General features: G+C 41.8%; 1 protein-coding gene and 1 pseudogene across 2 annotated transcripts in view; both read right to left on the bottom strand.

Moving 5' to 3' along the window:
• The window catches only part of Ube4b (ubiquitination factor E4B), a 118,732-nt gene that overhangs the window by 30,481 nt on the left and 74,072 nt on the right, over positions 1-14,179 (bottom strand). For both annotated transcript variants that reach the window (XM_042695638.1, XM_042695639.1), the window contains 4 exons: positions 12,721-12,919; positions 11,060-11,198; positions 1,614-1,713; positions 441-568 (listed from right to left, as the gene is read on the bottom strand). In XM_042695638.1, coding sequence (XP_042551572.1) covers positions 441-568; positions 1,614-1,713; positions 11,060-11,198; positions 12,721-12,919 — 566 coding nt within the window. The remainder of the gene's footprint in view (positions 1-440; positions 569-1,613; positions 1,714-11,059; positions 11,199-12,720; positions 12,920-14,179) is intronic.
• Positions 2,627-2,992, bottom strand: LOC122121416 (annotated as a pseudogene).

The following is a 14,179-nucleotide window of genomic DNA, read 5'->3' as shown; positions in this document are numbered from 1 at the left end:
AACATTTTCCATTCCTATAAGGGGTGGGGGTCACTCTCACCAACAGTGACCTATAGACTTCATAATAAATATAAACACACAATAAAATGAAGTGATTGGGAATGTCCTTTGCTTATTCTCTGAATTAGCTGGGCATTTTTCCTGGATCTGTTATTTCCAGAATTAGTTTGTAATTTATAAACTTCCATTTCCTACAGCAAATTAAAAAAATAATATAGTCATAGCCTTAAAAACAGAAGCTAATATTCACCCCTCCGATAGCTGTTAACTGTAGGGAAAAATAGCCATTAATATAAATGAATTAATAGTATATAAATATAACCTTGAACCTGAGAAACAAATTCTTAAGAAGTTTTGGCTTTGTTATGGACTCTGAAGAACAACTGACACAACACAGCCCAGACAAGTAGAGACAGGCAAAGAGGAAAGAGCACACTCACTCGGGGTATGCAGGGTCCAGGATGCGGAGCAGCAGCTGAATGAGAAGGCCATAAAAATTCAGACATCTTCTCAGGAAGCTCTCGTCAAGTAAGCCAGCGTCAGCACAGGCCTTGCACCGTACCAGTTTCTGTGGAAGTAGGTGTGCCCCCACCCAGAGATTAGTCAGGAGCCAAGGCCCTCAGCGTGACTGGGCAGGGAACGGAGCCAGAGACCTAGGGCTGGCCCTGCCTCTCTAGCTAAAGGATGCTGGTTGGGTCTCAAGATCTTTCTTTTCCTGAGAAAAACAAAAGGTATGCCATGCAAACCACTGAGCACAGAGTCTAGCACACGGTTAGTGCTCAAGAAGGTTAGTTCTTACTGTCATATTTCAATAACTTGGGTTGATGGGGAAGCCCTTCGGGTGCCAGGACAGTTAGTGGAAAAAAGCCAGACAAATCACATCTGAATTCCAGCATCACCGTGTATGAGTTGCCCACTAGGGCTGTAATACTTACCTCAGAAAACTGTGTGAGGGTAACACACATATGTACACACACACTGACATACAGATTGAAACAATGTACACATCCCTGGGAACACATCTTAGAATATTTAGGAAGACTGAGCATCCAGATAAGAGCCCCTAGTGTATTCCTCATCTTGAAGCAGTCTAGCCTACTAGCACCCCTCTCCTCCACCTCAAATCCCTGAAATCATGAATTTGCTATCTTCTATGCTTTCCTTGTAAAGGTCAGCCAGCATTTGTTTTCAGCTAAGTCTCACCAGAAAAATATTTCCATTCATAGTTAGGTTCTTCAAGATGGATCATTTTCAAGTAAGACTGAAGTGTGGGGCCAAGTAGAGAGATCTTTCTACAATGCCAGAAGTAGTACTAGAGTATGTGGGTGGGATCAGAAGGTGTTCTGCACACAGCAAGGAAGGGGTGGCGATGTTAAACTGAGATTAAGGAAAGCCCCTAAGAGTGTACATCATCACTACATATGCATGTGTATGTTCTGTGTGAAAATTGAAATGATTACACATAGATTTACAAATGGCCTATTTTTATCTTCAAGCAAAATAATGAAAAAAATAAAACACTGCACTATTCACTCAGGGCACATCCTCTGGCAGGAAAATTACTATTATTATTATAAGGCTAGTCCCTAATTATTCCAATTAACTGTACAAACCTTCAGCTGAGTTTTACAGCGTTTCAACATTTCACGATGTCTAGTTGCCAGGGGAGAATCTTTCCACTGGCTTTCATTATTTTTCAAATCTTCTACAGTCCTGAAATCAAAGACCAACAGTCAAATGAAGGCAACCACTGGGATCTATCCCATCTATTCATTTTGATCCTTTCATTGATTCTCAATAAATTTCTTTTTTACATCAAGTACATTTAAGGTAAAAGCATATCTTAAAACCAATTTATGATTTAATTGGTAAAATTTTTCTTCTTATTGGTTTGTAAAATAAGGATATGGGGCTGGGAAGGTGGCTCAGTGGTGGAGTGCTTGCCTTGCATGCATGAGGCCCTGGGTTCAATTCTTCAGCACCACATAAGCAGAAAAAGCTGGAAGTGGTGCTGTGGCTCAAGTGGTAGGGACACTAGCCTTGAGCTGAAGAGCTGAGAGACAGTGCCCATGCCCAGAGTTCAGGTATCATGACTGGCAAAAAAAAAAAACAAACAAAAAACAAACAAAATAAGGATATGTCTTAAAATTGTTAACACTTTAAATCTGATGAACTATAATATTCATAACATTCTCTGGAAAAAAGCACACCTTCCCTTAGCTTTCTGAGAGGGACAATTTGTGCTTGAACTCTGGGCCTGGGCACTGGCCCTCGGCTCTTCAGCTCAAGGTTAGTGCTCTACCACTTGAGCCACAGCACCGTTTCCGATTCCTGCCCAAACTGTCTTCGAACCATGATCCTCAGATCTCAGCCTCCTGCGTACCTAGGATGACAGGCATGAGCCACCAGCACCCAGCTGAGAAAAACTTTTTGTAACTAAACTTTAGTAAAACTAAAATTCAGCCTCCTGCATACCTAGGATGACAGGCATGAGCCACCAGCACCCAGCTGAGAAAAACTTTTTGTAACTAAACTTTAGTAAAACTAAAATTTCTGTAAATAACTCCTTAATTACCAGAGTTAAAGGCTATTTTACTAGAAGTCTTCTTTTCTTTTCTTTCACAAGAGCACAGATTTACTTTATTTAATTTTCATTAGTTTAAATTCTGGAGGGGTACAGCATCACACGGATTCTGTGTCCAATGGCCTTAGCAGGAAGGTTGCTTCAGAATTTGGCGCGAACCATGCCACTGTCTCCATGGGCACGCGTTACCTTTCCCTAGATTACTCTGGTTTTGTTAGGTTTGCTGCCAGGAGTCACTGTGTTGTTTTTTGCTTTGTATACATAAACACATCTCTTGCCCAAGTAGAAATTGGTATCACCTCAGGCATAAATGCCTTCAATTTTATGGAGAGCCGTGTGCTCCCTTTGGTTCCGGAAACCCCGCTTATAGCCAGCAAAAATGGCCTTGCACCATAGCCTTCCAGACATTTTGCCTTTTAGAAGTCCTGTTCCCAGCAGGCCTCTCCAAGGGATTGGAACAAATCAGTCCAATTTCTTCCTTCTTTTCTTTTTTTCTTTTTCTTTTTTAATGTACTGCTGGCTCTGGAGCTCAAACTCGGGGCCTGCGAATTGTCAATGAGCTTCTTTTTCCTCAAGGTTAGCACTCTACCACTTGAGCCACAGCTCTATTTTTGACTTTGTCAGCAGTGGGACTTTAACATGGGGCTTGGGTGGTGTCTGTTCGTGAGCTCTTTTTGCTCAAGGTGAGCTCTCTACCACTTTGAGCCACAGCACCACATCCAGTTTTCTGGTGGTTAACTGGAGATGAATAGAAATACAGACTTACAGACTTTCCCAGGGGCTGGTTTTGAACTACAAAAAAATCCTCAGATCTCAGCCTCCTGAGCAGATAGGATTACAAGCATGAGCCACTGGCACCAGCAAGTTCTTTCTTTTTTTGTTTAAGTTGGCCATGGGACTTGAAATCAGGGCCTGGGTGCTGCCTGAGCTTTTTTGCTTGAGTTCTACTATTTGAGCCATAGCTCCACTTTCAACTTTCTTGGTGCTTAACTGGAAGTAAGTCTTATGAACTTTTCTGCCCAGGCTGACTTCAAACCAAGATCCCCAGATCTCAACCTGCCCAAGTAGCTAGAATAACAAGCATGAGCCAGCACTGCCTAGCTAAAGATCTTCTTTATAACTGCTGATCCCTCTGCATGGAATGCCCTTCCCTGAGATTATCTTTACATTTTTCTCCTTCAGTTCTTTCAGGTACCCAATTGAATCTCTTTTTTTTTTTTTGGGGGGGTCTGAACTCTGGGCCTGGACGGTGTCCCTCAGCTCTTCAGCTCAAGTCTAGCGCTCTACCACTTAAGACGCAGCCCCACTTCCGGCTTTTTTCTTTTTGCTTATGTGTTGCTGGGGAATCGAACCCAGGGCCTCATGCATGCAAGGCAAGCGCTCTACCACTGAGCCACCTTCCCAGCCCCGCCCAATTGAATCTCAATATCAGGGAGGGAATAACTTCTTGCATCACCTAGTATGCTTCATTAAAGATGAGTTCATTTTGTCTCATGACACTGTGTAGACAGTACTGTCTATTATCACACACTTTTCAGACTTTTTTCTGTTGTCAGTATTTCTGCAGAACTAGACAAAGAGAAGGCCTCTAACTGAAGGCAGAACAACTATTATCAGGATTCTACCATTGATCTTTGGGCCCATTTTTGTGCCAGTACCGAATTGTTGTTATTGTAGCTCTATAGTAGAGCTTGAGGTCTGAAATTGTGATACTGCCAGTATTGCTTCCTTTGCCTAAAATTACTTTGGCTATTCAAGGTCTTTTGTTGTTGCATATTAATTTTTGGGTTGTTTATCTCAGTGAAGGTCATTGGGATTATAATAATGGAGATTGCATTAAATTGCATAGATCACGTTTGGTAATATGGTCATTATTATTCAAGAACATGGGAGGTCTTTCCAGTTCATGATGTCACTTTCAATTTCTTCTTTCTGATTTTTATAGTTTTCATTATAGAAGTCTTTTGCTTCCTTTTTTGGGTTTGTTTGTTTCTTTCTTTCTTTCTTTTCTTTCTTTCGAGGATATTGCAAGTGGAATTGTTTTCTTGACTTCCTTCTGGTGCTTTATACACATTGTTGGTATAGTGATTTAAAAAAAAAACTTTTTTTTTGCCAGTCCTGGGGCTTGAATTCAGGGCATGGCCTCTGTCCTTGAGCTTCTTTTGCTCAAGGCTAACACTCTACCACTGGAGCCAGAGCACCATTTCCAGCTTTTTCTGTTTATCTGGTACTAAGGAATCAAACCCAGGCTTCATGCATGCTAGGCAAGCACTCCAACACTGAGCCACAGTCCCAGCCCTGGTATACTGATTTTTGTGGGTTGATTTTGTGACTTGCTATTTTGCTAAAGCTATTTATCAGCTTTCAAAGCTTGAATGTCAGGATTCTTGTAGAGCAGGTGGCAGAGGGCATTAGCTGAGGCTACAGAAGAAGCTCCACTAAACCCTGAAACAGCTTCCTTGTCAGGCTGGCTCAAAGAACATCTCTGAGAATCTTTTCCAGCTACTCCAATGATTCAATAAACTCAACAGTACTCCCATGACAAATCTTTTTGTTTATCCCAGATAAAGTGAATTCATTGGTACCAAAATCAAATAGAAATATAGTGGACAGAATAATGGCTCTTTCAAGATGCCATACCCCAGATTAGAGGGTGATAAACCATTATACAGGGAGGTTATCCTGGATTATTTTAGGGCACAATGTCATAACAAGGGTCCTTGTTAAGAGGAGGGAGTAAGAGTGAGGGGAATGTAACAATGTTAGTGGTAGTCTGAGAAGAGATCTGGACATCTTTATGGATGAATTTGGAAATAGGACAAGGTCTTCATAAGTCAAGGAAAGTAGGAGGCTTAGCCGGATGCTGTTGGCTCACACCTGTAATCCAAGCTACTCAGGAGGCTGAGATATGAGGATCATGGTTTGAAGCCAGCCTGGACAGAAAAGTCCATGAGACTCTTATCTCCAATAAACTACTCAGAAAAAGCCAGAAGTGGTACTTTGGCTTAAGTGGTGGAGCGTTAGCCTTGAGCTCAAAGAAGCTCTGGGACAGTGTCCAGGCCCTTAGTTCAAGCCCCAGGACTGGCAAAAAGGAAAGGAAAAAGTAAAGTAGGAGGCTTCTGAAAACTGGGCGAGGCAGGAACCACTCTCTCCACAGGGTAGCCTAAACTGAATTTTAGGACTTTTGACTCTAGAACTGTATGTGTGCTTTTTGAAGTCCCTATGGCTGTGGGCATAGGAAATATACACAATGATGCACATAACCACTGACACCATGTGAGCTTGCTAAGGAGGATCTCAAGCAGAATGGTATTCTGGGGTCAGTTTTTAACAAGGCTACCTAAAAATGATAAAGATCTAATTATTATTTGAGAATGAACACTGGTAGCCCAAGGTTCTGAGATGGAGTGGCTACTTTTTTTTGTGGCCAAGAAGTAGCTCACAGTTATTTTTTGTGATTAATTGGAGGTAAGTCTGATGAACTTTTCTGTCCTGGCGGCTTCAAACCTTTATCCTCAGATCTCAGCTTCCAGAGTAGCTAGGATTACAGGCACCAGCCACCAGCGCTTGGTTTAGAGTGGCTACTTTTAATTTATGCTGGAGAATGAACAAAAAGAAAACGATGGGTTTGAGGCTAATTCTCACCTCAAGAAAAAGTCACAGAACCAGGAAGTTTCTAAAAAGCCGTCTGTTTTTATAGCTTACCAAAGTACAACACAGACTAAATTCATACCCTTCCTAGACCTCCTACTTGAAAATCAGGGCAAAGGCTAGAATCTCAGGAGTACAAATGGAAGAGTATGGCAGAATGTGGTAACTCCTTGTTCCGAAATCACTAAATCTTCTGAACCTTTCTTGCTGGCAGAGGAAGTTCCCACCACAACTCCCTAAGAGGACTGCCCCCATCACCTTTCACTGCCTCAAACCACAACTAGAGTCAGATCAAGACCTGAGCCAAGGAGAAATTACAAAATCAATTCTCAAAATTATGGCAAAATCTGCTAATAAGTTTTATTAGTTTTCTAGCGTTGTTTAAATAACAAATTAGCACAAGAAGCACCACAATTACTGGTGGTAAGAAGTCTAAAATGAGTCAGCAGATGCTGATACTTCTGGAGACTGTAGGGAAGAACACATTCCCTTTCCCATACCAGCCTCCAAGATCAACCGCATTGCTTAGCAGTTGTGACCCCCCCAAGCCACAATAATTCCTCCTCTGCTTCCATCATCACATCCCTTCCCTCTGACCTCCCCGCCTCCTTACAAAGACCTTGTGATACCATGGGACCCACCTAGATCATCCAGGATCTCCCTATCTCAAGATTCTTTTTTTAAAATAATTTATTTTATTTTATTGTTGGTCTCAGGGCTTGAACTCTGGGCTTGGGCGCTGTCCCTGCTCTCTTCAGTTCAAGGCTCAAGGCGAGCGCTCTACCACTTGAGCCAAAAAGCCACTTCTGGCTTTTTTCTTTTTGCTTATGTGATGCTGAGGAATCGAACCCAGGGCCTCAGGCATGCAAGGCAAGCGCTCTACCACTCAGCCACCTTCCCAGCCGCCCCCCCCCCAAGATTCTTAATCATGATCTACAAAGTCCTATACTATGCACTAGAATGTGAAGGCCTCTGGAATGTTAGTGTTCTACCTATACCTGAATCTATGTGGATTGTGTGGGAATAGATTCTGAGGATGCTTGGTCAGCAGGAGAGGAAAATGCTAACCTTGACCCATGTGGGACTAAATTCACTGTCAAGATTAGACCTTGCCGGGCACTGGTGGCTCACGCCTGTAATCCTAGCTACTCAGGAGGCTGAGATCTGAGGATTGCAGTTCAAAGCCAGCCCAGGCAGGAAAGACTGTGAGATTCCTATCTCCAATAAACCACCAGAAAACTGGAAGTGGCGCTGTAGCTCAAGTGGTAGAGCGCTTGCCTTGAGCTGAAGAGCTGAGGGACACAGCGCTCAGGCCCAGAGTTCAAGCCCCATGACCGACAAAAAAATAAAAATAAAAAAGATTAGACCTACCAGCTATTCTGGATTCACTATTATCCCGAGTGGTTGGGATGTATATGCAATGAGCTAAGTACATGCAATGTACATGTAATGAGCTAAGTAAAAGCAGGAACTGCAGTAACCTAGTGTAAATCTGAGGTACTAGGTCTTCCTCTAATTAGAAGAGGGAATTGGAATATTAATGTACATTTACCATATATGACTTGCTCAGAAATCTTCTTCCTAACACAATGCACCCAATTGTGTCCTATGACACTTTTATCACAGCACTGACAAGTACACTGCTGAGAGGCACATCAATATCTCAGAAGATCACAAGAGTGCTGCTAGTAAGTAACATCTGCTACCATTGAAATGGGCCCACCAGAGTCAGTGGGACTGGTATGGTGTCAGGATGGCCTTGCTGAGATGGAAAAACAGATAAACCTGAAATCAGAGTCTGAAAGCTGCACAAGCCTCTCTCAAAATCTAATGAGAGGGCTGGGAAGGTGGTTTAGTGGTAGAGTTATGCCTAGCAGGCTTCATGAAGTCCTGGGTTCAATTCCTCAGTACCAAAAAAAGCCAGAAGTGACACTGTGGTTCAAGTGGTAGAGTGCTAGCCTTAAACAAAAGAAGCTCAGGAATAGTGAGTGCTCAGGCCTTGAGTTCAAGCACCAGAATTGGAAAAAAAAAATCTAATGACATTAGCAGGGGTAAGACAAACTTAAAAGATCAATACACTTGGCCTGAGTGATATATACCAACAAGAAAGCATTGTTTTGGAGTGTCTTTAGGCTCTAAATCATTTCTCAATAAATTTCTAAAGATTTAAGTAACTCAGACATCAAGAGAACTTAGCTAGAAATCAATAACAAATGATGGCCAACCATGAAGAAGCTGCAATTTAAACAATACATCTATAAATGGCCAAATAAAAAATAAAAATTGTGAAATATTTTGAACTAAACAAGGCCTGTCATACTAATAATGTAGAATGTAGTCAAAACTAGGCTCACAGGAAAAGTCTTTTTTTTGGGGGGGGGGGGGAGGGGTCCGGTCGTGGGGCCTGAACTCTGGGCCTGGGCACTGTCCCTCAGCTCTTCAGCTCAAGGCTAGTGCTCTACCACTTGAGCCACAGTACCACTTTTGGCTTTTTTCTTTTTGCTTATGTGGTGCTGAGGAATTGAACCTAGGACCTCAGGCATGCAAGGCAAGCGCTCTACCACTGAGCCAACTTCCCAGCCCAGGAAAAGAGTCTTAAATGCAAGCAAGGTGGAAAAAAATAGAAGCATGCATCTCAAGAGAAAATAAAAGCACTAACAAAAAAAGACAATTAAACCAAGGCAGAAGTCCACGCAAACCCATGAGATGCTTATCTCCAATAAGCAAAATATAAAACTATAGGTGTGGTTCAGGAGGTAGAGCACCAACCAAGAGCAGGAAAAACTTAGTGAGGGAGAGGCTAGACAGGATTGGAGTTCATGCCCCAGTACCAGCACAAAACACACACAGACTCTACAGACATTAAAAAGAACACCAGAAATGACTTTGTAACAGTGTTTGGAAACCCCACATCTGGAAAAACTGGTATAAAAATTGAAATGATGACCTAGCACTTAATCTATGATTAAAATTTTCACATTGTAAACTGTTAAGGCCGGACAGCTTCATTGCAAAATTGTTACATTTAAGGAAGCAGTAACATAATTCATATACAAAACCTCTTATAGTATACATTAGAAATGTGAATATTCCCTGTTCATTTTACAAGGTGGGCAGAAACCTGATAGCAAAATCTGAGAAGCACCAAACAAGAAGTGAAATTTTTAAGTCAATCTTTCTTTTGAGCAGAATAAAAAATCCTAAAACTATTAGCAAACCAAATATCCAATGAGATACAAAAATACTATGAAAATTCACTTTATTCCAGGAATGAAAAATTAGATTAATATCAGAAAACCAGCTGATACAATTCAGCAACACTAAGAGAATACACGGGGAAAAAAAGATCTATTGTCCTGAGTAGATATGAATTCCTTTGATCTGAAAAGGTTTCCCTCCCCTATAAACTGGATATGACAAATCTCAAGAAGGTTACAAGTCATTCCCCCATTATTCAGTGCTCCATTTTCCATGTATTCAGCCATGCTCAGTTAGTACAGCATAATAAAACTCGAAGTAAGACAAATATAGAAAGACAGACAGACAGACTGGTCATATTTTGTTGTTGTTGGCTGTAGGGCTTTAAGTCTAGGCCTGGGTGCTGTCCCTGAGCTCTTCTGCTCAAGGCTAGCGCTCTACCACTTTGAGCCACAACTCCACTTAAGGTTTTGAGGTGGTTAACTGGAGATAGAATCTCAGGGACTTTCTTGCCTAGACTGGCTTTCAATTGTGATCCTCAGATCTCAGCTTCTTGAGTAGCTAGGATTACAGGTATGAGCCACCAGCACTGGCTTTAGAAATATATTTCTAAGAAAACATATAATACATATAAAGTTTGACAGTGTCCAAGGTTTAATGTATCTACTGAGGGTCTTGAAACTTATTTCCTGAGAACAAAGATGATCTAATGTATATTTTAATTAAAAATGTATAGTCAGTGTACTAAATCATAAAGCAAAGTACTGCCACTATTTACATGATTATGTGTAGAAGAATCTTAAAGAGGGCTGGGAAGTTGACTCAGTGGTAGAGTGCTTGTCTTGCATGCATGAGGCCCTGGGTTCGATTCCTCAGCACCACAGAAGCAAAAAAGAAAAAAGCCGGAAGTGGCGCTGTGGCTCAAGTGGTAGAGAGCTAGCCTTGAGCTGACGAGCTGAGGGACAGCGCCCAGGCCCAGAGTTCAGGCCCCATGACCGGACCCAAAAAAAAAAAAAAAAAAAAAAGAATCTTGAAGAATCTATAAAGTAAATGCTAGGATAAGTACTTTTTAGGTGGGTAGGTGTAAGGTTAAACATGTACAGACGCTTCTATATTCCCATAATGCTGGTATTCGGTATTCGGAAAGAAACACCTGGATTGGTATAGAACAGTAGTGCTAAAGCATAAGAACAGAGGCTGCTATATAGCCATTTGGACTCCTGCCGCAGCAAACAGACCAAAAGGGGATATACATGTTGGAAGGAATGAACTGTTTTGATTACAGGAGAAAACAAGGTTACTGTTTTCAAGTGTAAGCAGGTAGGGGGAAGTCTAGAAACCTGGAGAATCTCGGAAATGGCTCATGTGAAAACCATGTCTAGTGGAAGGACATGGGAAGTTGGAAGTTGGAACAGTCTCACCTAGGATCCAGAACTCCCAGGAATCAAGGTTTGAATCACTTTAACCAGCGAAGACTTGAGGACACTTAGGAATATAGACATGGCAGAGGAGGCAGATAATACACTGTAACATACAAACCCCACATTCAAATCCTCTGCACACAATGGAACTGCTCCCTTAGAACAAGAAGTAGGCAATGCCAGGACATGGCAACAAGGCACATACCTATTCAGCTCCCGGATGGCGCGGAGTCTGCGGATGTAGCGACGACAACTGGGCAGAATAGAGAGGTGGTGGGCATGTAGGGTGAGAAAGAAGCATTCTGTGGGGAATTTTGGCTCAGAAAATGGAGGCTGGTCTCCATCTAGGAAAAATAACAAGATTCCCTAAATCAAATCTATTCTAAGTATAAGTCAATGCAAATATTCAGTTTGGAAAATTACTCTTGAATTTTCCAAAAGTTTAAGCATATTTTCATCAATTAGCAGGTATTCGATTTAAATGTTTACATAGATTTCTACTAACAGACTTTTATGGTACATTTTTCTGGTGTACTTTATAAAATCATTCTCAATTTTCAGTATACAAATATCTCAAATACACTAGCATTTCAGTACATAAATCTCAAAGTAGGGGCTGGGAAGGTGGCTCAGTGGTAGAACGCTTGCCTTGCATGCATGAGGCCCTGGGTTCGATTCCTCAGCACCTCATAAGCAAAAAGAAAAAAGCTGGAAGTAGTGCTGTGGTAGAGTGCTAGCCTTGAGCTGAAGAGCTCAGGGACAGTGGCCCAGACTTCAGGCCCCATGACTGCCCCCCCCCCGCCCCCCCCCAAAAAATCTCAAAGTAGTACTAGGTTACATTAATATATTCCCCTGCATGTTTGTAGTTTCTAATTTTTCTCCATTAAAAATAGCATGTGTATGGGCTGAGAATGTGGCTTAGTGGTACAGTGCTTGTCTAGCATGCATGAAGCCCTGGGTTCTATTCCTCAGTACCACATAAACAGAAAAAGCCAGAAGTGGTGCTGTGTCTCAAGTAGTAGAGTGGATTTTGATGTCTATTATTAAACAATATATGCTATGTTACCAATAGAGAAGATTAATATTATCATACCTTCAAAATACTCATATTTTCCAAACATATTCATTCATCATGAAGTATCTAATGGGATTTTTTTTTCTTGTTGCCAGTGCTGGGGCTTGAGATCAGGATCTCATGCTCTTGCTCAGCTTTCTTGCTATAGTGCTCTACCACTTCAGTCATATCTCCAGTCCAGTATTTTGCCAGTTCATTAGAAATACTGTCTCAAGAACTTTTCTATCTGGACTGGCTTCAAAGCTTGATCCTCTAGGCCTAATCTTCTAAGCAGTTAGGATTACAGACATGAGCCACTAGCAACCAGCAGATAATTCTAAAATCAATCTATGTAATAACAGAGTTGCTATCATTTAAATTTTTTTTTATAACTCAAAATAATACATTCCCATTCACATGTTCTATGTATCTGTTTTGGCCTAAAAAAGTAAGGACTTTTTCACTGTATAAGTATTTATTTATTTATTTAGTTGGTTGTGGGTTTTCAACTCTGGGCCTAGGTGCTGTCCCTGAGCTCTTCAGCTCAAGGCTAGTGGGGCTCTACCACTTGAGCCACAACGCCACTTCTGGTTTTCTGGTGGTTAATTGGAGATAAGGAGTCTCATGGACTTTCTTTGCCTGGGCTGGTTTTGAAACACGACCCTCAGATCTCAGCCTCCTGTGTAGCTAGGATTACAGGTGTGAGCACCTGCATCCAGCTTGTATAAGTATTTAGTGTGAACGTATGTCACAAATGCATCCAGGTAAAAGGCTGGTAGAGCTCATGACCCAGCAATGAACATGCTACTCACAAAGTTCACTCAGCCAGTCGTTCACATCCTCCATTGTTGCATTCACTCGCGTCTCATCATTGGGGAGTGTAATCCGACATCTTGGGTGGAATATATATGTGGGATCAACTGTTTCTAACTTGATTTTTGTACTTAGCTGCTGTAGTACCCAAAGGAAATTGAGCATAAATCCATCTGTAGATACCAATCTATCATCTGTCTGTGAAGTATGAAAAAAAAGTTACTTGAAATACCAATCTGAACACAAATTTTGGAACAAACACCACAGTATCCTAAAGCCAATAAGAGCACATGTAGTCACTGTCAACTGAGGAACATGACCCATGCTTCACGATGACCCCAATGGTCAAATGCTACATCATACTTTACAGGGTAGGAAACAAATGTCAGAGGATGTAAGCAATTAACCTCAAAGCCTCAAGATTAGTACGTAGAAGCACACTAAATGTTGTCCTTTTTATTTCCCATGAAAACCACCAGAACAAATAATTCTACTTGTTACCAAGTAATCCAATTTCTCTAGCTGGTAGCATTAATAACAGAACAATTACAAGATGACCAACACCACCTAAGTGGTTGCTGGGCACCCAGTACTGGTCTAACAGCTTTACAGGTGCTTCACCTACAGGGCAGGTATCACTATCATCTCCACTCAGTAAGTAGATGGGAAAACCAAGGCACAGAACCCAGGTCTCAGTTTTAGAAATGATAAGACTACCATTTTTTTTTCTGCTTCTGAGTCACATCATTTATTGTTCAATATTTTTTATTTTTTTTTGGGGGGGGGGGGGAGGTCTGGTTGTGAGGCCTGAACTCTGGGCCTGGGCACTGTCCCTCAGCTCTTCAGCTCAAGGCTAGCACTCTACCATTTGAGCCACAGCGCCACTTCCGGCTTTTTTCTTTTTGCTTATGTGGTGCTGAGGAATCGAACCCAGGGCCTCAGGCATACAAGGCAAGCGCTCTACCACTGAGCCACCTTCCCAGCCCTGTTCAATATTTTCAATTTTTACTTTTAAATTGTTATTATAAAGGTGATGTACAGAGCATATACTAGTTTATTAATAAAGTAGGAAAGGGGGCTGGGAAGGTGGCTCAGTGGTAGTGCTTGCATGAAGCCCTGGGTTCGATTCCTCAGCACCACATAAGCAGAAAAAGCCAGAAGTGGTGCTATGGCTCAAGTGGTAGAGCGCTAGCCTTGAGTTGAAGAGCTGAAGGACAGCATCCAGGCCGAGTTCAGGCCCCACGAAAATGTAAGAAGGGTGCCCCTCCCTTTGACCTGTCCACTCAGACCACATAGCCCCATTCTCAGCCTTTATTACCAAAACTACTGTACTTATGACCTAGTAACTGGCCTCCTTGAGTCTGCTCCAGACTTCATTTTGCACTCATAGATTCTCCTTACAGTCCTTATATATAAGCCCAATCCCAACTCCATGACTGCACCTTCCCAGCCACAAAA

The sequence above is a fragment of the Dipodomys spectabilis genome, unplaced genomic scaffold, assembly GCF_019054845.1.
Source record: "Dipodomys spectabilis isolate Male_0828 unplaced genomic scaffold, ASM1905484v1 ptg000188l, whole genome shotgun sequence".
In the NCBI taxonomy this organism is placed as follows: domain Eukaryota; kingdom Metazoa; phylum Chordata; class Mammalia; order Rodentia; family Heteromyidae; genus Dipodomys; species Dipodomys spectabilis.
Note: the sequence above shows the minus strand (reverse complement) of the source record. Positions and strands in the feature narration are given on the sequence as shown.